Source organism: Oncorhynchus tshawytscha, linkage group LG10, assembly GCF_018296145.1.
Source record: "Oncorhynchus tshawytscha isolate Ot180627B linkage group LG10, Otsh_v2.0, whole genome shotgun sequence".
Lineage (NCBI taxonomy): Eukaryota > Metazoa > Chordata > Actinopteri > Salmoniformes > Salmonidae > Oncorhynchus > Oncorhynchus tshawytscha.
This window is the reverse complement of record NC_056438.1, coordinates 58086178-58108945: the sequence shown is the minus strand read 5'-3', so window position 1 is coordinate 58108945 and position 22768 is coordinate 58086178. Positions and strand designations below refer to the sequence as shown.

Sequence of the window (22768 nt, the reverse complement as noted above, 5' to 3'; positions counted from 1 at the left end):
GCACAGTCAACTGAATGTATGTAAACTTCTGAACCACTGGAATTGTGATACAATGAATTATAAGTGAAATAATCTGTCTGTAAACAATTGTTGGAAAAATTACTTGTGTCATGCACGAAGTAGATGTCCTAACTGACTTGCCAAAACTATAGTTTGTTAACAAGAAATGTGTGGAGTGGTAGAAAAATTACTTTTAATGACTCCAACCTAAGCGTATGTAAACTTCAACTGTATAACCTAAGTGTATGTAATCTTCCGACTTCAACTGTACGTACAGCATGTACTGAATAATGATAGCATGTAGCCTGCAATCTAGTGAGCCAGTGTCTATCACCTTTGCCAACACCTCTTTGTTTGTGCTTTGACTGAATATGAGTCAGCCATAAAATGGCACGTGTAGTGTAATAACAGAAGCCATGATGGGATAAACCTTGTCACTAAATGAATTGTCAGTAAATTGAAGCAGAGCACCCAGATGAACAGGGTCTCTGATTTTTAATCATGTTTCTCCTCTGTGTTTAATGGAAGTTGAGAGGTACAGAAACAGCAGCAATGCTGATCCATTCTGTTGGACCTGGCAGCACACATCTGCTGTTGGCACCAGTCCTCTTGTGTGTGTGTGTCTCTCTCTCTCTCTCTCTCTCTCTCTCTCTCTCTCTCTCTCTCTCTCTCTCTCTTGTGTCTCTCTCTCTCTCTCTCTCTCTCTCTCTCTCTCTCTCTCTCTCTCTCTCTCTCTCTCTCTCTCTCTCTCTCTCTCTCTCTCTCTCTCTCTCTCTCTCTCTCTCTCTCTCTCTCTCTCTCTCTCTCTCACACACACACACACACACACACACACACACACACACACACACACTCTGCCAGGTCATCCTGTCACTCTGTCACTAATATGGCAGAACACTGTGACAGTGTGTCCTGGGCCTTTCTGTCTGTGTTCAGCCACGTGTTTGACATGGCTCTAGTTTATTGAAGAATAGTATTTATATAGGGATGCCTTTAGGGATATTGTTGTCAATGCTGAAAACTATGACTAACTATGACTTTTGCTGTAGACAATTGAAAAGTAAAGAACAGTAGCTACACTAGTGCATGTATATTTGTACTGCTCTTGCTCTATCTTTTCATTTTGATCCAGTGGATCCACTTACATCCGTCCTCTCCCTGTTCCTCTCACCAGATCCGGAGACAAGGAGGGATCCAGCTGCTGGTGGATCTGCTAGACCACAGGATGACCGACGTGCACCGCAGCGCCTGTGGAGCTCTGAGGAACCTGGTGTACGGCAAGGCCAACGATGACAACAAGATCGCCCTGAAGAACTGTGGGGGGATCCCAGCCCTGGTCCGCCTGCTGAGGAAGACCACAGACATGGAGATTAGGGAGTTGCTCACAGGTAAACAGAGTTTGTTGACAAGATATAACATAGAGAGACATAACATAGCCTTGCTATATGACATTATAAAAAAGTATTTAAAACAAGTTCTAAAGGATTATACCTGGATGCGTATGGGCGTGTTATCTAATGTTTAACTGTCACTGTTACTGGGGGCTGGAGAACTACGGTAGGCTGTAGAGGCAAAGAATCCCAAAGGGACGTGTCACATCAACATCCATAGTAGTGGCTCATCAATATAAGTCAGCTAGTTAAACACTGAATATGAAAACACGAATATCCATAAATGACATGACTGGATAGAAAATGCATGATGACATACAATATGATGTGAAACTTCATTGGGGTGTGGCACCACAGATATCTATTAAATGACGATGTTCTAAAAGTCAACATTGCCAAAAGGCAATAAGAAGTCAGAGGTTAAATCCCCTAGTCATGTTTAGAGAGAGCATGCTGCTGCATCCTTTTATGATGTATTTTGTAGAGAGGTTTTTAAAACAGGAAATGCTTAGGAAATATATGATTTGTGCTGATACTGTCTTAACGGAGATTACCATATAAATTAGAAAACAATTCAACGCTTGGAACACAGTCCCTCCTGTCACAAATTAATCAGGCTGCAGAAAACCTTTCCCAGCCCAGAGGAATTCTGCCTCTTCACATCTTCTCTTCTGGCTGTTTAAATCAGTCACAGTGGCTGCCTGAGCTTCCTCTCCCCTTCCTGTGACTGGGCATGGATTAACGGGACCATTTACCAGTCTCTCTCTGTCTCCTAGCCTTCCCTGAGCCTTCCCCTTGTCACCACCTGCCAACGGGTGCCCTTCTTAGGCATGCGGTGGCAGCGGTGGTTTATGACATCACAGTTAGCCAAACAAGGTTGTTGTTTCCCCCGCTGCTCTAAGAAGCCCCCCTTGCATGTAGAGGAGCCAAAGACGATTATTCAGAAAAATACAACTATTTTTAATGGCAAATTTCTTGTCTTCTGAGATTAAAGATGTAGATTGTATCCTGGACTCCATGTGATGTCGAACAGAAACCCCTGTTGCTGCTCTTACACAGCCAAGGTAAAAATTATTCTAATCTAGTGGAGGGATGGAGGGATAGGAGTTATCGGAGTAGGTTCATTTAAAAGTAGTAGAAGTTGGAGGAGAATGGTAGAAATGTACAGCCATCTACAAACATAGATGTACAGACATCTATCTATATGTCTTATCCCATCAGAGCTGGGATGAAGTTTATTTCTTCACATTTGTTTCGGTACCACAGTGACTCATTGTAAAGAGTGTTCTGATTTGACCTGATTTGATTGGAATGTCATCTGCACTGAATCACTGTCGGCTCACGACATAGCGGCTGCCTCACTTGAACCACATAAAAACGTCATGCTCCTAAAATGCCATTTCTGTCACCTTGACAACCTGCACAGTGCCCTCAACTTCCACTACCCCCCGTAGAGATAATTTAGGTCTAGTTCTGCAGACGACCTGCTTTCTCTCCACGAAATGATGCTCTCGCACCCCCCGCCTCCCTGATGATGTAAGGCTGAGGCAATTAACCTCTTTCCTCTATCCAGCGAAATAAAACATCCATCTTTTCTTCCCCACTAGAACAAGATGATGTTATAGGCGGTTATTATCGGCCGAGCCCAACGCCGCCACCGCTATAGGCAGCAGCTCTTTCATTTTAAAAAAAACACAGAAATGTTGTGCGCTGCTGAGCGCGGTAAAGTAATGCTCTCTGCAAGATTACTGTCTCCGCTAATTATGAGCCACGCAGCTAGTTATTTAGAGCAGAGCAGACCACAAGGAAAACATCCCAACGTGGCTGATAAGACTAAAGTAGATCTATGTAATTACATTGTTGTTGTGAGAGGAACGGGTGAAGAGTGACTGACGGCCTCACCACTGGTAATTGCAATCACAAATGCTACGGCTACGGTGTCCTAGGAGGGACATGATGTGGTGAAGGTCAACAAGAATTATAATGTGTTGGGCCAGCTGTCAAGGTCATTACAATCAGTGCTCTGAGTGTGTGTGTGTGTGTGTGTGTGTGTCTGTGTGGGTGTGCCCTCTGGTTTGATTGTTGATGTGATTTATTAGGATCCCCATTAGCCGACGCCGGTGGCGACAGCTAGTCTTACTGGGGTCTGACACAAGAACTAAAAATACATTACAGAACAAAAGAATTTACAATTTACATACATTTAAAAACATGAACATGTAGTATATGTGTGTGTGTGTGTGTGTGTGTGCATCTATCAGTTACACATACATGTCAGTACATGTCAGTACACACAACAAGTAGGTCACATGGGGGAGAGGCTTTGTGCCGTGAGGTGTTGCTTTATTTATTTATATATATATATATTTTTTTATGGCGTATGAAGGGTGGTAAAGTGAAGGACCCTCTCCTCCTTCCTCTTCTTCCTCTGTCCTCTTGTAGATAACCGGCCAGCTCTTGTGCTGTGTGTGTATCTCGATCTTTGGCTGACAGCTTCTGCTCACTTCTTAACACCATCCATGGCAGAGTCACCATGTTCCGACCACATCCTACTGAAAGCAATTTATAGTGACACGCGAGTCGGTTGTCTTTTTAAGTCATATGTAAATTGGGATGGTATACTATCTGTGGACACGTATTGCCCCTGTTCAGTGTTTAGTAAAGCACCCCAGCTTGAGGAGGAAGACTGAAGTCGTAGTCAGTGTGGTTAAAGAGAGAGGAGAGCCCAGCTGCAGAGAGAGAGAGCGCTTCCTCCCTCTGTGTCTTTGTGGTTTACTCATACAGGCTGTGCCAAAGCCGCTGGCTTTGAATGTAATTGGTAGGCGAGAGAAAATTCCTTCATTTTTTTAGGTTGGCTGGTTTGCACATTAAATGACTGGGAAAATAGATAAATCTATGAAGCCCCAGGTGCCCAGTTTATTGCACAATCACGCCAACCTCTCACTAATTCAAAAATAGGGTTGAAATATGCTGTTTTGTGACAAGTTATTAAACAGTTATAGAGCCTTACAGTTTTCCATTTTCTTTTTAATGTTTTGAACAGTTTTGGTCCAACATGATCCTTATTTTAATTTCAGAGGAAGTATATTCAACTTTTGTTCTCCAAAAAAATACAACAATATATCACCATTCCCTTCCCGGGATCTCTACAGCTGACCATTCTCCCACGTTAAACCACTGTTCGTCAACGTCCTGTCCTATCTGATGTTCTCTGTTCAGGTGTGCTGTGGAACCTGTCGTCGTGTGATGCCCTGAAGATGCCCATTATCCAGGATGCCCTGGCCGTGCTGACCAACGCTGTCATCATCCCCCACTCGGGCTGGGACACCTCGCCCCATCAGGAGGACCGCAAACTGCACCTGCACTCTTCCCAGGTTCTCCGCAACGCCACCGGCTGCCTCAGGTCAGTACTGTTACTGGACCCTCGGGTCAATCAATCAAATGTATTTAATAAAGTTTGCTAGCTTTTTACATCAGCAGTAGTCACAAGGTTCTTTACATTTACAGAGCCAAGACCCCAAAGAGCAAGCAAAGCAGAAGTGACAGCACAGTGGCAGGGTTAGAGGTTAAAAGTCACAAGTCATGACAGTGTATGTCAACCTGAGGTAACATGCACTGGGTTGTAAGGTGTCTTCTGGAGACTATTCCTCTTCTTGGTGTAGCTTTCACTCAGAGCGGTCGGCTTCTTTCAGGTGAATGTCTCCCTGCTTTGTCCCTGCCTGGCTTGCCTGCACCCAGTTCCTTTGTGTTGGTGATGCAGGATGTAACACATTGCTCTTTCAAACAGAGTATACTCATGAAGCTTTGTACGTATTGTGAGTATTGACTTGACGAATGAGGGTTATTGATGAAGGAAGTTTTATCACAGACAGTGAATGCCACAAGTGTCAAACTGATTATGGGAGCCCATGTAACATGCTTCTTCCCCATAATTACCTTCACTATGAGGGATGTTGTGTGAAAACGCCATGTCAGCACTCTGTGAGGCTTAAAACTGTCTGCTCTGCTCCCTGCAGGATTCCATTAAAGCATTCTATAATTCTGGAATATTGTCAAAGACTTTCTGATTATAGCGCTGGCACCGGAAGAAAATTGGCTATGTGTCAAGTGTTTCTACTCTTTTATATCTGGGCTCTCGTCTCCTGCGTACCAGCAAGAGAAGCATCTGCGAAGAAGGAGAATAATGAGATCTTAGCTAATACATTGCTTGTCTGTTAATTTTGGGGTTATTCATTCTACCTACAGTGCATTACTCTCTCTGTGCAATATGTCACCGCTTCTCTTTAGTGGTATTATCTGCTAATAGTTGAAACCATTAATATGCCCACACATTACCTTGTCAAAGCAGGAAGTGATTAATGAAAGGGAGGTGGACTTTTGTGGGCACGCCCCCCGTTCCCATTGGCCATCAGACAGGTAGTTCTCTGCAGCCCATCCAATCAGCACTGCAGCAGCGTGGAGTGGGAGGAAGCCCACTGTAAGTGAAATGTGCTGAGTCTTAATGCCTGCCTGTCAGGTATGAATGACTGTACATTAAATCCCTGAGCTCAGCAGGCTAATTAATCTGTTTCATCAGTCGTTAAGGAACAACAGAACAGGAGCTTTGATTGAATATGTAATGTGCAGGACTAAGATGCCTCGCCACCTGCCGCCTCATCACACACCTGTGCCTCATCCTGTGACACTCACGCTGGCTGTCTTCAGAACAGAATCACCATGGCTAACAGCGAACGCAGCACGCTAGCTGACTGCCATTCTTCACAGGGTGCCTCTCTGCCAGGGATCAGCTGGTGTCTAACGGGAGGAAGAGTGTCAAAAGGACCATAGCCCACCTTGACAGCAAGAGAATATACTAATTATCACTATCGATCAGACTCACAATAAAGTCAACAAGCCCTTACCGTTAGATTGTCAATGCACAATAGAGTCAACAAGCCTATTGAAGATGCTCCATGTTTCCTTGTTTGTATCAACCCGGGGTGGTCAGTAGGCAGTGACTGCTGTGTTTTAGGAACTACCTAATAATGGACCCTGTCTCTATCTAACCAGAGCCCGTCTCTCACTTATACAGTCAAGTCACTCATCACTGACCTAGAAAGAGCACCTCCAGAACAGATACTGATCCAGTAGATTGATCCATGGTCTGCTTTGTTTATCAGGCCCATTACACAGTTCTGGAGGTGCCGACGGAGTCACAAACAGGCCATCCATACTGACCTACCAAGCAAAAGAGCCCTAGCTGCTCATAGTGTGGAACTGAGAAAAATGGTTTTATAGTTTTTAAATTGTCCAGCCAAATGAGTTGTAGGCAGATCACTAGAGATGTGGTTATCTGTTGTCTTAACATGAGGCAGTTTTTTATTCATATTAACCCTGACTTCTGACATGACCTGTGACCCTAGACGGCAGTTAGTGCCTTCTTGCTTGGTACACCCACTGGAATACATTGTGATTTTTTAAATTTTATACACACAACTGGTGTTCATAAATGTATTTGTATGTGGCTGTCAGTGTCATATAGTTTGATACTTGTATCAGCAAAGGACAATAAATAATGCCAAGGTAAACCGTAGACACTGCAGCCCAAAGATCAGTGAAACCAAGGTAAAAGGCAGTAACTGATGTGAGTGATGGCAGTTACTGCTTTTGTCCCTGGTTTCACTGCAACTCTTTTCAGTTACTGCAAACATGAGCCCAATTTTCTCAACACAGTGGAGGCAGGATATTTGTCCACATGATAAGCATGTATTTAATGTATCAAAAATGTCAGTAACTAATTTTGACCAAATGTGCAGTTACTGCTCTTTTTCTTGGTATGGCAGAATAATCTCCCTATCAATTGGGCCAAACCTCTAACAGGAGACACAGATAGGCCATGTTGTCCATACAAAGGCCTGTTATAAGACCAGGCTGGCTGCACCATTACAGACTTTTAATGACCTGACATTTAAAGGGCAGCGGAGAGGAGACAGTATGTAGTGCACTATACCCTACAGTCAGCAGCATACCACCCTGCATCCCACTGCTGGTTTGCTTCTGAAGCTAAGCGGTGTTGGTCCTGGTCAGTTCCTGGATGGGAGACCACATGCTGCTGGAAGTGGTGTTGGAGGGCCAGTAGGAGGCACCCTTTCCTCTGGTCTAAAAACAAATATCCAAATGCCCCAGGGCAGTGATTGGGGACATTGCCCTGTGTAGGGTTGCCGTCTTTCAAGTGGGACGTTAAACAGCTGTCCTGACTCTCTGTGTTCGCTAAAGATCCCATGGCACTTATTGTAAGAGTAGGTGTGTTAACCCTGGTGTCCTGGCTAAATTCCCAATCTTGCCCTCAAACCATCACGGTCACCTAATCATCCCCAGTTTACAAATGGCTTGTTCATCCCCTGTAACTATTACCCAGGTTGTTGCTGTAAATGAGAATGTGTTCTCAGTCAACTTACCTGGTAAAATAAGAGTTAAATAAAAATAAACTCTGAGTGTCCAAAACATTAGGAAATCTTGCTAATATTTCCCTTTTGCCCTCAGAACAGACTCAGTTCGTCGGGGCATGGACTCTACAAGGTGTCGAAAGCATTCCACAGGGATGCTGGCCCATGTTGACTCCAATGCTTCCCACAGTTGTGTCAAGTTGGATGGATGTCCTTTGGGTGGAGGACCATTCTTGATACACACGGGAAACTGTTGAGTGTGAAAAACCCAGTAGTGTTGCAGGTTTTAACACACTCAAACCGGTGCGTCTGGCACCTACTACCATAGCCCTTTCAAAGGTACTTAAATATTTTCTCTTGCCCATTCACCCTCTGAAATGGCACGCATACACAAAATGCTTAAAAATCCTTCTTTAACCCATCTCCTCCCCTTCATCTACACTGATTAAAGTGGATTTAATAGGTGACATTGATTAGGGGATACCTAGTCAGTTGTGCAACTGAATGCATTCAACTGAAACAAGTCTTTGGCATTTAACCCAACCCCTCTGAATCAGAGAGGTGCAGGGGCTGCCTTAATCGACATACATGGCACCCGGGGAACAGTGGGGTAAATGCCTTGCTCAGGGCAGAATGATAGATTTTTACCTTGTCAGCTCGAGGATTCAATCCAGCAACCTTTTGGTAACTGGCCCAATGCCCCTGCCTACCAGGCTACCTGCCGGGATCATAGCTTTTACCTGGATTCATCTGGTCAGTCTATGTCATTGAAAGAGCAAGTTTTCCTAATGTTTTGTTCACTCAGTGTATAGGGAATAGGGTGCCATTTGGGATGCACCCAGAGTGGGTACATGATGGGCCAGGCTTGTCATGGTGTCAAACTATACATCTTTAACATTATTTAGTTATCCTATATTCAACCAACTATGATGGCAAGCACTGAAGAAGTACAATATTTAGTCCTGAAATTCAACTGAAAAATCATGATGATGGTTAACTACAATATGACTGTACTATATGACAGTGATACAATGCTGAAGAGAAATGTCTGACTGGCTGTTGTTGCAGGAATGTGAGCTCTGCGGGGGAGGAGGCTCGCAGGAGGATGAGGGAGTGCGAGGGCCTTACCGACGCTCTGCTCTACGTGATCCAGACCGCCTTGGGCAGCAGCGAGATCGATAGCAAGGTTTGACTTTGTGTTCCTCTCATCTCCTTTCATAAAGCAGACCCTTTAACATGACGCGGAGGGAATCACAGACAGGGGCTGCCCATCATTACAGCACACACACGAACGTCCCATGTTGTGGATCTGGATCAGTGTGTTGTCAAGGTTGCCTCCCTGGCTCTCTCCACCTCATCATCCCCTGTAAATGGCCTTCTTTATTCATGATTTAGCTGCTCAACACCTATCCTGTCCTTGCTGGTGCTCTGCATGGAGAGATAGGGGGCGCTGACTTCCTGGTATTGGTGATGATCTACCGTACAGTGCAGTCAGGCTAGACGCTAGACGCTAGCACAGATCATCAACAGCTCTGATTACACTGGTCATTTCCCAAAAGCTCATACCAGATGTCCAATTTCCTGCGAATGAATGCCTCAAAGTCTATGGAGCTAGTGTTTTTATCCTGCTTTGAAATGCATTATTTAGTATAATTGAAACAAAGCCTATGTATATTATGTTAAGATTTGATCCTCTATAAGTACTAGTCAGTGTTCAACTATTGGAAGGATTCAATCACAGGTCATGCATGGAGAAATTGACACACTGTCAATGTCAGACAATGTGGTTCAAGTTCACCTGTTTATGGCTTGTAGAAGACCTTGTGAATCTGAGAGAAAATGGACTAGGTACTAGGTACATATGTAACAGTATAGCTTCGGTCCCTCTCCTCGCCCCGAATCAGGGACCCTCTGCACACGTAGACCACAGCCACCCTCGAAGCATTGTTACCCATCGCTCCACAAAAGCCTCGGCCCTTGCAGAGCAAGGGAAACAACTACTTCAAGATCTCAGAGCGAGTGATATCACCGATTGAAACACTATTAGCGCGCACGTACGCTAACTAGCTAGCCATTTCACACCAGTTACACATACAGTACATGATAACCTCGAGCGATGCGCAGCCCATCTACATTTTTCTGATGTCAAGCAGTAACCATGACAAACGGTTCTTCCCTATTGAAATGCCTTCCATATCTGTCCTCTCTACCACGCTCATAACTATGTGCAGTAGGTTATGGTACCGTAAAGCTCCTCCAATTGTACCTCTACATACGCGCTCTAAATGAGTGCCGTATTTCGTTTGATTTCTGAGGGTCTTTGTTATGTCTGGACTACTTTCTGCCAACCAGTTTGAAGGCGATCTGGCAGCCCTAATCCCACTGAAAATTCTTTACAAGATCAGAGTCCCCCACTATGGTGTTGAATGCCTCACTGCTTACTACAATGGGATTGTCACTACAGTACTGCTCTGGCCTGGATCCAGCACAGCAATCTAACAAGTACAAGGAGTTAGTCATTCATCAGAAAGAGATGCACCTGACTTTACTGTACCAATTGCATTTAACAGACTGGTCAATTAATGTTCCAATTGAATTGCCTTTCTAGACTAGATAAAGAGCCATACTTTAATTCTGTTAATTGTTCCATTGAAGGGTTGGCATCTGCTCTATTTCGCTGTGGAATATGTCATTAAATAATAGACTGTCAACAGTGTAACATACAGTAGGCAATGTTTAGTAACAAGGTCTGTGTGTGTTGTATCAAATGCAGTCATGGTCTATTGCATTGCATGCTCTGTCTATTCGAAAGCAACTCATGCATTTGCCCCAGTTTATAGCATCCCTAAAACATCCTGTCCGCTCACATTGGAGGAAATAAAGTCACAACTTTACTTTGTTCGCTACATGGCCGACAAGCAAAGCATCTCATGGCACTCCTCAAAATGAAATACTGCTCTCTATTTATCTTCCTCTCTCTCTTTCTGTCTCTCTCTCTCTCTCTGTTCGTCTCCCCCTCTCTCCTTTCACCCACTCCTTCCCTTCATCTCTCATCATCTCCCTCTTTTGTCCTTGCAGACCATTGAAAACTGTGTGTGCATTTTGAGGAACCTCTCGTATCGACTAGCTGCAGAGACATCTCAGGGACAGCAGATAGGCACGGATGAGCTTGACGGATTGCTTTGTGGCGATGCCAATGGCAAGGATTCCGAGAGCTCAGGTTGCTGGGGGAAGAAGAAGAAGAAAAAGAAGGCCCATGATCAGGTGGGCTCATCTCCTTTCTATCCTCTCCTCTACATCTCAACTGCAGCTGTTAGCAATTAGCCAGCGTGTTAGAGCAGTGGTGCTGGAAGCTGGCTAGGGAGGGGGGTCTATCTTATGGGTAATTACTCATTTACTGGGTTTAGTTCTGAAAGAGGGGCTTGAAGAGAATGCCGCAGCCCGCCTGTTGTTCAACCTTCCTACGATCATCCCGCTCCTCCACACAGTCCACTGGCTTCCAGTCGAAGCTCGTATCATCTTCAAGACCCTGGTGCTTGCCTACGGAGCAGCAAGGGGAACTGCCCCTCCTTACCTTCCGGCTATGTTCAAACCCTACATCCCAACCCGAGCACTCTGTTCCGCCACCTCTGGTCTCTTGGCCCTTCTACCAGTACAGGAAGTCAGTTCCCACTCAGCCTAGTCAAAGCTCTTCTTTGTCCTGGCACACCAATGGTGGAACAAGCTTCTCCCTAAAGTCAAAAGTCCCTGCCCATCTTCCGAAAACGTCTGAAACCTTTGAAGAGTATATATCTTCAGTATCTCTATCTCACGGCACCCCTGACACGCCCTTCATTAAATAAAATGGCATTTACCTTTCCTTCTAGCACTGACTTTGCTGATTAAGACTTTGAGGGAAAATGTACTTTTGTAGATATGTTGTCTCACCTAGCTATCTTAAGAAGAATGCACTAATTGTAAGTCACTCTGGATAAGAGTGTCTGCTAAATAACATAAATATAATGTGAAGAGGAGAGATTTGTCATGGTTTTCTCTGCCATGTCTGGGACAATAACCAGGTAAAAGCCAAGATTTGATTATCATCTGAGTTGGATTATGCTATTAACTCATCTACTCTGGCATACATTAGATGCTCATGTGGTTGGCTTGGTGGTGATGATTTTGTATGTGAGATATGCCCCAGAGATTTTAACTTAACTACTTAATTCTTAATTGTATTTATCCTATAAGTTCATATTTCAAAAAGCAATGTGTGATTCACTTGTCACTCAAGTCTCAACCATATTCAATGTTTCCACCTTTTCACTGTTTTGTGATAACTAAGCAACAAACAGTTTGATGTCCCGTATTATGCCTGTAGTATTGGCCAGTAGTAACATTCCACCATCCTGTGTCATCCAGTGGGATGGCGTGGGGCCCTTCCCGGACTCTGCTGACCCACCCAAAGGCATTCAGATGCTGTGGCACCCCACCATTGTCAAACCCTACCTCACTCTCCTGTCTGAGTGCTCCAACCCAGACACCCTGGAGGGGGCGGCTGGGGCCCTGCAGAACCTGGCTGCAGGCAGCTGGAAGGTACAGCACAGTACAGTAAGCTATGGTCTCCCTCCTTAGAGCTGCTCAACGGCAGTCATTTAACTGTTCACACTGTCATGTAAATGAACTTCCTGAACCAGAGAGCTAATTGGTGACTGTTAACTCACTGTATTATTCAAGAAAGCTGGAGCACTACAGTAAGCTATGGCCTCCTCAGAGCTGTCCAACTGCCGTTGCCAAGATACCATAACTCTTACAGATAGATATGGTCTAAGTCATTGGTCTGTTCCCTTATCGTAATGTTAGTTAAGAAAGAGATACCAGATCCTATAAGATAGTCATCCTACTCTGACTGATAGCATAGAACATAAACATGTGTGAATCAGACCTCTCTGTCTCCTCTCCTCTCCAGTGGTCTGTGTATATCCGTGCGGCAGTGAGGAAAGAGAAGGGTCTGCCCATCCTGGTGGAGCTGCTGAGGATTGACAACGACAGGGTGGTGTGTGCCGTGGCCACAGCTTTAAGAAACATGGCCTTAGACGTCAGAAACAAAGACCTCATCGGTTAGTTCGGCTGTCAGTTATTCAGTATTCGAAAACATTCAAATGTTTTTTTCTCTGTGTGTGTTTGCTGTGTGTTTGGTGCACGCGTATGTGTGTGTGTGTGTGCGCATGTGTGTGTGTGTGTGTGTGTGCGCGCTCGTGAGTGCGCGTGTGTGCATATGCTAATATCCATGCACTTCTCTGCAGCCAGCTATACCAGCGTCTTTCTCTGCTGAGATGGGTGTGCAGAGCTCTCTTTGTGGACTGTGTTCACATGGTTGAAATTCTCCTCATAACAGCACTAAAAGACTATTGATCTCTCTGATAAACTTGGTTTTCTGTTGGAACTTCCATCTCCATAGCAACTGCTCTTGCCGTCTCAGGCTGGAGCTCTGTGTTAAGTAGACGTGTGCATCATGTCGTAGAGCCGCAGGCCTTCAGCCGTCCTACTCTGTGGATAGAATAGAGTAACCCACAAGTATCTGTTTACATGCTTAAGTCATGTTAAACCAATGTTATGTCTGGCTATATATGACACATCTAAGAACTTTGTAAAGCAATGATGGGGTATACTTGGTGGATTTTTACTGTAGTTTTAATAGCTTTAGTTTAGAATAGTATTTTATTGAGGGATGCTTCTTAAAAATAATTATCATATTACATTTTTTTCTGACGTCATAGCTGCTAAAATGGGCATAATATATTTGAATATCATGGAATGTGCTCCAATGGATTGTCTGTTTCTTTGTTTATCTACATTACAAACATCTGTTGTAGTTGCTAATGCTTTTACTATGAATCGCAGCATAGTGACTGTGCCCTGGCAGGACTAGACCGTCCCTGTCGTTCCCATTCCCAGGCCTTTCTTTTAAACGTGAGGGGATTGAAATTTCCATCCCAGCTGCAAATGTAGTGTCCTCAGGCCTACAGTCGTGTATGAGTGCTGAGCGGGGTCTTAAAAAAGACCCATTGACCAGACAATGTATTAAAGCCTCATCATATAGCTGTGAATGTCAGGCAGGGAGTTTGAGGCCGTATTGTGAATTATTAAAAGCACCGTGCTCTGAATTTCTTCTCTCTCTCTCTCTCTCTCTCTCTCCTGCCTTTCGCATATGCTGATACCCATCTTTCCTTCCACTCTCTCTCTCTCTCTCTCTCTCTCTTATTCTATCCTTCTCTCTATTCCTATCTAGTCTTTTCTAGTATTTTATGATCTCTTGTCTGTGACTAAAACCCCATAGGTGTACTGTACTACTGTAAATGCTGAAACATCATTATTATCGATTAGTATATCCAATGTTTTTAGAGCACTGTCTTTTTAAAATGATTCAAGATGCCTCAGTGTCAAGTGCAGTATTTATGGTTCTCCTGTCATGTCAAGAGGGCCACTTTAGCTCAGTCATTCAGTGCTCATTGGGGACGTAGCCTCTATAGGACAAGGGGCTTGTGCACATCTCTGATCTTGAAGGCTCTCCTGCTGAGTGTCCATAGAGTGGTGACAAGGTTAGACAAGGGGTCATAGACCAGCCAGTAAGCCACTACTGTTTGATTACAGCAGTCATATCATGTGAAGTTTAGTAAATACTGCGTGTCTTTATCCGTTTCTGATATCTTGACCATTTGTTACCCTTTCCCCTATATTGCTGTTGTGACTTGCAAAGTATTTTGGTCACAAACAGAACATTGCTTTTTGGAGAGCATGTTTGCCATATTTATTTCAAATCAAATCAAAGAATATTGTTTTTCTGCACCCATGGTTTTCATGATGTGTTTCCTAAATGGTCGCACATAGATGTAAATGTTCATGTACAGTAGAACTTAACCATGAGGTCTCTTTCTCTCCACAACAGGCAAGTACGCAATGAGAGACTTGGTCCACCGTTTGCCCGGGGGGAACAACAACAACAGCAGTGGTGGGACTGCTGCCGGTGCTATTGGGAAGACCATGTCAGACGACACCATCACGGCTATCTGCTGTGCCCTGCACGAGGTCATCACTAAGAACATGGAGAACACCAAGGCTCTGCGTGACGCTGGAGGCATCGAGAAACTCATCGGCATCGCCAGGAGCAAAGGAGACAAGTAGGTGTCCAGAAGTCATACTTTGTTCACTCTCATCTTCTAACCTGGAACCAAATGCTGCATACGTGCTGGCCAGCTACTTTATATAACATGTTATCCCACTGTCAAGACAGACTCTGTTCACCCTAACCTTCAACCCTAATGTAAATGAATGTAACTGCTGATCGGGCATAAGCACTGTTCTGTTAGTTTCCCTCTGAATGTATTTTAGTAGATATTTTTCGGATGTTTTCCCTATAACTCACCAGTGTAAAGAAATTCCTTTTAAATGTAGCTAATTGTGGGTTTTCTGTTTTGGGATTTTATGAAAACAGTTTTCCCTTAGGACCTTTTAGTTTGCAATTAGCAAGGTAATTGGGTATTGTAATTGGCTATCTCTCCTCATAGTCCTGTGATGCACTTACTCAACGTTGCCAAGGATTAGGGACTCTGGACAACTGTAGGAATGCATTGCCCCATTGAGAAGAAATTACAAAACACTCTTTGAGTCTTGAGAGAAGAGAAGTGTTGCTATACAGTATCTGCAGTGCTATGATGTAATAACTTGATGATTATTCCATATCTCTGGTGTGAATTTAATCACCTGTAGCGCTGACATTTGTGGCTTGTGGAGTTGCTGTGCTGAGATAGAGGAGAGGATGGGTGCTGTGTGAGAGAGAGGGGCCTCTGATGCAAAACTCATTGGATTTTGTCTCTGCTAATTGCGTTTATCCATTCCAATTTTTCTCGTTTTTTTTGTTGCAAGAATGACTATGGTGCTGAAGTGCAGAATGACCTTGTTTCCATTTAATGTGGGCTTAGATTTTTGTTGTTATTGAATTTGTGTTTTTTAATGTTTTGTGCTCGTGACCTTTCATCCAGCAGCGAGCATTCAATACCTTTTGATTGGAACATTTTGTTCTGTTCATCCAAGGAAAATAAAGTGTTGTTTTTCTCTTCCCAGACACACACCCAAAGTGGTGAAGGCAGCCTCTCAAGTCCTCAACAGTATGTGGCAGTACAGAGACCTTCGCAGCCTCTACAAAAAGGTGTGTAATACAAAGAACTTGCTGCCACCACAAGAACTCTGCCGAAGGCGCTGCTGGAAGTGTAACGCATTAGTCTCTGGAGTGTCCTCCAGAGAGGAGGTAAAGGAGAGGAGGTAAAGGGCAAAAATGTATGCTGTACAGCAGTTCATGCGTCATGTGTGACACAGTTCAGCAAGCTCATTAAGTGTATGAATCGATAGTGAGAGTAAAGCTGGAATCCCTCTGGGCTGCAGTTTAATGAACTAAAGAATCTCTCAATGTTGACCCGAGGAGAGTAGATAAACATTCTTTAATGAAAGACAGATTAAGAATTTGAAGGTTTAAGGGCTTTGAGAGGGGGAGAAAAAAAATCAACTGCAAGACTGGTGTTGCATGCTTTACTTTAATGGGTAGCCAGTCAGTATCGTATTGTTCTCCTGTTCGATTTGGCCTCATTTAAATGTGTGTATAGTTCCAACCCCATTTGTATTTGACCAGATTATCTTAAATCTTACAGTATGGTCATAGAGTATGATCCTACAGCATAGTAAGCAGTATAGATCAGTCCATTATTGTTAGTTCCCTTATGAATCTCCTTTTTCCCCAGGATGGATATTTTCAGTATCATTTTGTTGGCTCATCCTCTACAATAGAAAGAGATAGACAAAGACCATACTCTTCCTCCCGCACCCCATCCATCTCGCCTGTACGGACATCTCCCAATAATCGCTCAGGTTAGTGTATTCTATCTTTATAGACATTTTTTGCAAACTCACAAGGCTTTAGAGCTTTAATTGCCAGACATTTCCCCCCAAAAATTGTCCATGAATTTCAGACAAAAATAATTGGGAAGCTTAGTAATATTTCAGATAAAAGATAGGATGAATGAAGAATGAGGTGGTGTCTGCTTAGACACGGAGGTGCACAGACGCTAATAAGCAACTGCCAGTTACTCACTTACCCTTTAAGATGAAAGAAGAGGAGAGGAAAGGAGGAGGATGGAGGGATGACTCGGATGACATACACCAGCAGATTTCTTCACGGCTGGTTTGAATGCCACAGCTGAGTCTCTGTTCGTCACCACAGCAGCCTCATGGAAGAGACCTTGGGAGGCACAGTTAGCTCCGGGGGCAGTTAGGGCCAATGCAGAATACGCCTACAAACCTGAATAGTCGTCAGAATGCACTGACTCTAAGTCACTCTGGATAAGAGCATCTGCTTAATGACTAAAATGTAAATGAAAGAGGTATTGGTACTACTGTTATTAAAACCTAGAACCCGGTACTGTAGCCAGCCATTGGCTGCGTTTAATGGTGATTATAGGAGGATCTTCTTGGACGAGAGGGTGTTTGTCGATTCCGTTCGGGACATTAAGGTTACATGGTGCTCTAATTGGAGTTTAATGAAATTTAAAGTGGAAATGCTGAACTTAATGGATCCTATTAGAAAGCAATAAACTCTCTAAGTAAAGATTTCATAGAAGAGCTATTTCTGGATGTTAGATCCCCATCTAGTTAGTTATGTATTTGTTTTCATTACATGCGTGTTTTCTTCATGCCGTTTTATGGCACAGTAACGTTATCTGATGTTGTCATCAGCTGCTTTATTCTCAGCTTCCTTGCCTTGTATCAACAGAATATGTCAATGTAGGAGAGTGGGAGGATTAATAATGATGAAGGGAGTCAAGTGGATGTCAAACGTCTTTTCCTGGTAATGGTGTACGTGATGTGTCATCTGTGTGTTTGCAGCAAGTGCCCCTGCCTCTCCCCGAGAGATGATCAGCCTTAAGGAGAGGAAGACAGACTACGAGTCAACGGGCACCAGTGCCAGTTACCATGGCAACAAGGGTGAGCACACTTCGAGGAAAGACACCATGGCAGGTAGGAAGGAATTTCAAGGCCTCCGTCAGTTTCCTCTTCGTTTCTGGAGTCAGTGTGTTTTCATCAGATAAGGTGTACTCTAAAACCTGTGTGAAGCCTTTTGGTCATTTTATAATAATCAACTTGATTACAATGACCACATACCTTCTCTCTGTTTCTCTCCCACCTATAGTTGAAATCTCAAGTGGAACCTCAACATTGTTCCGAGGAGCCTACATCTCTCCCAGTGATGACATCAAACACAACCAGGTAAGGAATGAAGAAATGACTTGATATCATTATAAGAGCAACACTCACTGTTAGGTACTCTCTCTCCAGTAGCAGAGTAGTGATCTAACCTCTGTGTGTTCCATAGGTCTCTGCTCAGGGGCCCAACCCAGGCCAGGAGCCTTACCCTCCGTTTCAGAACCCTCCTGGCGTACAGTTTGAGGAGGCGTTCTACGAGGACCAGGTGCACCAGCGCCCTCCTCAGGCCACAGACCTAAACATGCACCTGGGCCTCAAGTCCACGGGCAACTATGTGGACTTCTACTCAGCATCCCGCCCCTACAGTGAACTCAACTATGAGACCAGTCACTACCCAGCCTCCCCAGACTCCTGGGTCTAGTGGACTATGGAGGAAGGACTGGTCGTCAGCAGTGTGCTGTGATGGGGGAGAGGAGCCGAGAGAGAGACTAAGACAGACAGGCCATGCATGTGCATGCATACTACAAGACATTTCTTCAGCGAGTTTAGTTTGTCCTAGAGAGAGAGGTCCCATGCCCATGTGTCTTTGAAGAAAGAGAGAGAGAGAGAGAGAGAGTCACAGAGCAGAAGGAATAGAATTAGAGTCCGAAAGAGAGAAGGAAGGAGGGAAAGAGAGACAGGAAGAAAGAAAGAGCAGGATATTGTTAAGAAACAACTCACAAAAGGCGAAAGGAAGGTATTAAATGATGGGGTCACCACCAAAAGCTTGGAGCGTTGGAGTGTAAAGGAGAGGAATATCTTGGAGATGATCAGCAGTATTCTAGAAGGAAGACAACTGTAAATATGTGGTATAGTAAAGAGATTAGTACGTGAAGCACAAGAAAATGAAGTGTCATTTACACAAGCTAGAGAATAGTTGTCAGTCACAAACTCTTATTAGGTTTTAACGTACGGCTTCAACCTGTGTTGTGTGTAAGGAGTATAATCTCTGGGCAAAATAATTGCTTCTAGACTTTGTATCTTTTGATTTGTTATAATTCTTTTTTTATTTCTACTTTTTTAATCCTTCATTCTGATGTAAAATATTTGATGTACATTACGGAGATACATGTGCATTGTGTATATTACACAATTGCCTGTGTCCCTTTCTTTATTGTCTCAGCATAATGTTAGTCTGTCTGTTACATTCTGGGGGATAATAGAGAGCATAATGTCTGCACACAAACAAACCACTACAAGCAATGAAACATGTTTTCGCAGCGATATGAAGGACGGATTTCAAAGTTATTGCTAATCTGATTATGTGAATTGGTGGACCTAAATGAGTTAAGCGGCTCAACAGCATCATTCCACTTCCTTGGTGCTCTTCCACTGCCTAAAACAGTTTACGGATGGACGGTAGATATACTCAAAATACGTTTCATTTCCTAAAACGCTGTTACATGAAAACAATTTTTTTCCTCCACAAGCCTCCTAGTGAATTGTGCTCATTGTCAGTTTTTTAAAATGTGCCAAACATGGTTATATCCAAGCTGAGGGGTAACGTTGAACTTCTGTTGAAGTTTACATTCAACAGCAAGTTGTTGGTTCTAATGATGCCAGTTTGTAAATGCTTTTTTTTTAATGTGTTTCAATGGAATAAAGCTATATATACACTGTAACAAGACTGGAACATTACCAGGGGGCGAAAATAATATCTTTGAGAGCTTAATTCCCTCCAAATATGTACAAATTAGTTGAATCTGTGTTGAAAGATAATCAATGTTTAAGAAAGTCCGTTTTTTTACTTCTTCAGAAATGGGTGGGAATTAAGTTAATGGTAGACTAAACTGTTAATAGAGTATGAATATATATTATATATAAATATATACTTTTTATGTGGGGACGTGGATGTCACTTAAAGCAGCACAATTATGGAAAAGACTTCATAATACATGTAGGGTTTTGTTCACCTTCATTTTCTGGTCTGCACACTAAAATGTTGACTTTGTAGTCATGTTGTTGCTATGAGAAATAGGGGAGACCAGGGGCTGAATATCCACAATTTACGGAGGTTGTCACAGACCTCGTAACTACAAGACAAGGTGCTAAAAGTTACACCTACAGAACGTTGTATTTTGGTGTTTATAGAATGTATTTTGCCACTTCATGTCCCTAGCTTTGAATATTGAAATTGTCACAGGTGAATGTCTTTCATCACCGACTAAGGAAATGATCCCCTTTATCCTTGTTGGATTTCCTTAAACGTGTCAATGTGGTGAACAGTTATCAACAATGGAGCTGATGATCCAGTCTGTGTGTGTGTTTATCTGTGAAAGAACAAAAGTGGTCATTTTCTACAAACCCTGTAGCACCCTTCCCCCCAGCATGACACACGGTTTCATAGTGAGTCCTCCTTTGATCAAATGTTACAATAACGTTATGTGGCAACATAGAGAAAAATATATTACATTGCCCACTAATGCATGAACAAATCTTATTTAAGTCGATGTGAATTAATATAGTGGTAGACTACACACTAAAACTGAAAGCAGGAGAGAAAAAATGTATGTTAAAAGTTGACAACGAGCTCTGGTCTCCCCTACATATTGTTTTAGAAGTTTCTAGGTTATCTTCAGATGCTTGAACAATGAATAAATGATGCAAACACCCAAATTGTTCAACATATCCTAAAACGATGCTCCTTCTCATTAGTTAGCATCTGAAAACAGACACAGTCCTTGTGAAAAGTAGGCATACCTGACAAAGTGTATTGAACTGTGTCAGTAACCTTTTTGTTGCTAGACAATGTGTTTTATAGAAGTGAAACTTTTTATTGCCTCAACAGATTGAAACTGCTACAAAAATATAAACTGACCATCTAAGAGTCACTGTTTTGGGGGTTGTTTGTTCGTTACCAAAAACTCTTTGTGTGGTTTGTCTGTGCTCACTGTGTTTGAAAACTTTTGGTTCAGCCAGAATAATGATGTTTACTCCTCTACATCAATATGTGCATATAGTTAAGTAATAGAGAAAATATTTTGATTCTTTGAAGTAACCGAACTCAACTCAAATAGAAAGTTTGATCTGCAATCACATTGTGGATGAGACACGGTTGTGGATGAGACAATGCCCTGTGTGTCTGAATGGTGATTTGATGAGGTGACGTTCCAGATTCAGAACATAGTGTTTCCTAAACTTCCCCTGTAACCAAGGGAGACAGACCGGTGTAACAAAAAAGTGTGGGATTTTAATTAACATTCCAACCAGACACTTCCCAAATTATTTCAGTGCAGTGAACTCATTTTGCTAATGGAATGTGACTGTTAATAAGTCAAAACCACCATACAAAACTCCTAGCTTTGTTTTGTAGCTTCCATTCCGCTAATTCAAAATTACACCAATATTTATTAGATGTGCCGACAGCATGTTACAGTTACTTTGAGAGTATTTAAATAATAATAATAATAATAATTGTATAAATAATTTGTTTTCTTATTCCAATCCACATTTTCCTATTCTCAAGGCTTAGTGAAGAGTTTCAAGCCAATCAGAATCTGATAGAAATCCTCCACAACCAACTCAGCCAGGGGATTGAGGGCAGCAGACTGATTGAGGGGTGTCCTTACAGTTTCTCTCTAAATGTTTTCTCTTTGACATTGAGTGGAGGTAATGCTGACAGCTCTGTGTGAGCTGCAGCCTTGTGAAATTACCACTGTGATAGGTGTTAATTGCCATGCTGCTGGCCTAGTTGGGTAATGCTAAATCCGAGGTTACCATCCATCCATTGTCATGCCACTGTGGCTCCCAAAGCTAGGGCCTCTCTCTGTCATCTGCCTTAGGATCATCACAGCTCCCAAAACTGCACTCTAAAAGCTAAGAACATAGATTATGAATGGATGAATGAAGGCACAAGAAGGCCTATGGTGTTTCTGTGAAAATGCTAACATTTTTCACCAGTGTGCCAGATACAGCATTAGTGTATCTGAAAAGAAGCGATCTATACTTTAGAATGTAAGCGATTGAATATTCCATTGTATCCCTTTAATTTTTAATTGCTTCGCTAATCCTGGGAGAATCCATCATTCTGAGGCCTGTGTGCTGGGAATGAGCATGCGGTGTGTAGCCTGACTGTATGTCAACAGTTTGGACCAGTCTGCAGTGCCCTCTAGTGGGTATCTTGGGGACAACTCTCCTCATGCAGGTCGGGTCTGCCATTTTACTCTGCAAGGCCTAGTCACAGATAGAACAGATATTTCCCAGGATGTATTGAATGTGATGCATCCGCTTGGCTTTTCCACTCACTACCAAACATGGTAGTGAAAGGAAGCCCAGTGGCCGGCAGTGGGATAAGATTGAACGAGATGGATTTCGGCCGACATTCTGCTAATTTTCTCATAATTAAACATTTGATATCAACACAGTTTTCTGTTCCCAAAACTAGAACTCTTACGAACAGAGTGGACAAAGTTTTGTAGACTTTACCCCTTGCCAAAGTAAAACGTTTTTTTTATCGTTGTTTAGGAGCGCAAATGCGATTTGAGTTATTGCACACGCGCACTTTACAGACTAGCTGTTCCCTAACGGAAACGGGGATCCAATGGGATCTCGCTAGCTCATGCATGGCCTTGCTTGTTCAGCCCACTATGACTCATTTGTTCTCATTTGAAACGTTGGGCTGTGGTCTATCTTGGTTTAGTTATACATGTCTTTGGTCTAGTATTGTTTTACACTCTTTAC

At 43.1% G+C, this 22768-nt stretch overlaps 1 protein-coding gene across 7 annotated transcripts in view; it reads left to right on the top strand.

Annotated features, from left to right (window-relative positions):
- Window positions 1-20915, top strand: part of LOC112260513 (catenin delta-2) — a 138477-nt gene extending 117562 nt beyond the window's left edge. For 5 of the 7 annotated variants that reach the window (XM_024435681.2, XM_024435684.2, XM_024435683.2 and 2 more), the window contains 12 exons: window positions 1175-1388; window positions 4611-4794; window positions 8885-9002; window positions 10895-11080; window positions 12218-12406; window positions 12765-12915; window positions 14745-14976; window positions 15920-16004; window positions 16591-16717; window positions 17732-17863; window positions 18036-18112; window positions 18219-20915. In XM_024435681.2, the coding sequence (XP_024291449.1) occupies window positions 1175-1388; window positions 4611-4794; window positions 8885-9002; window positions 10895-11080; window positions 12218-12406; window positions 12765-12915; window positions 14745-14976; window positions 15920-16004; window positions 16591-16717; window positions 17732-17863; window positions 18036-18112; window positions 18219-18470 (1947 nt within the window). In that variant the 3' untranslated portion in view covers window positions 18471-20915. The remainder of the gene's footprint in view (window positions 1-1174; window positions 1389-4610; window positions 4795-8884; window positions 9003-10894; window positions 11081-12217; window positions 12407-12764; window positions 12916-14744; window positions 14977-15919; window positions 16005-16590; window positions 16718-17731; window positions 17864-18035; window positions 18113-18218) is intronic. The other 2 variants (XM_024435685.2, XM_024435682.2) reach the window with 1 other exon arrangement.
- The last annotated feature ends 1853 nt before the right edge of the window (window positions 20916-22768 follow it).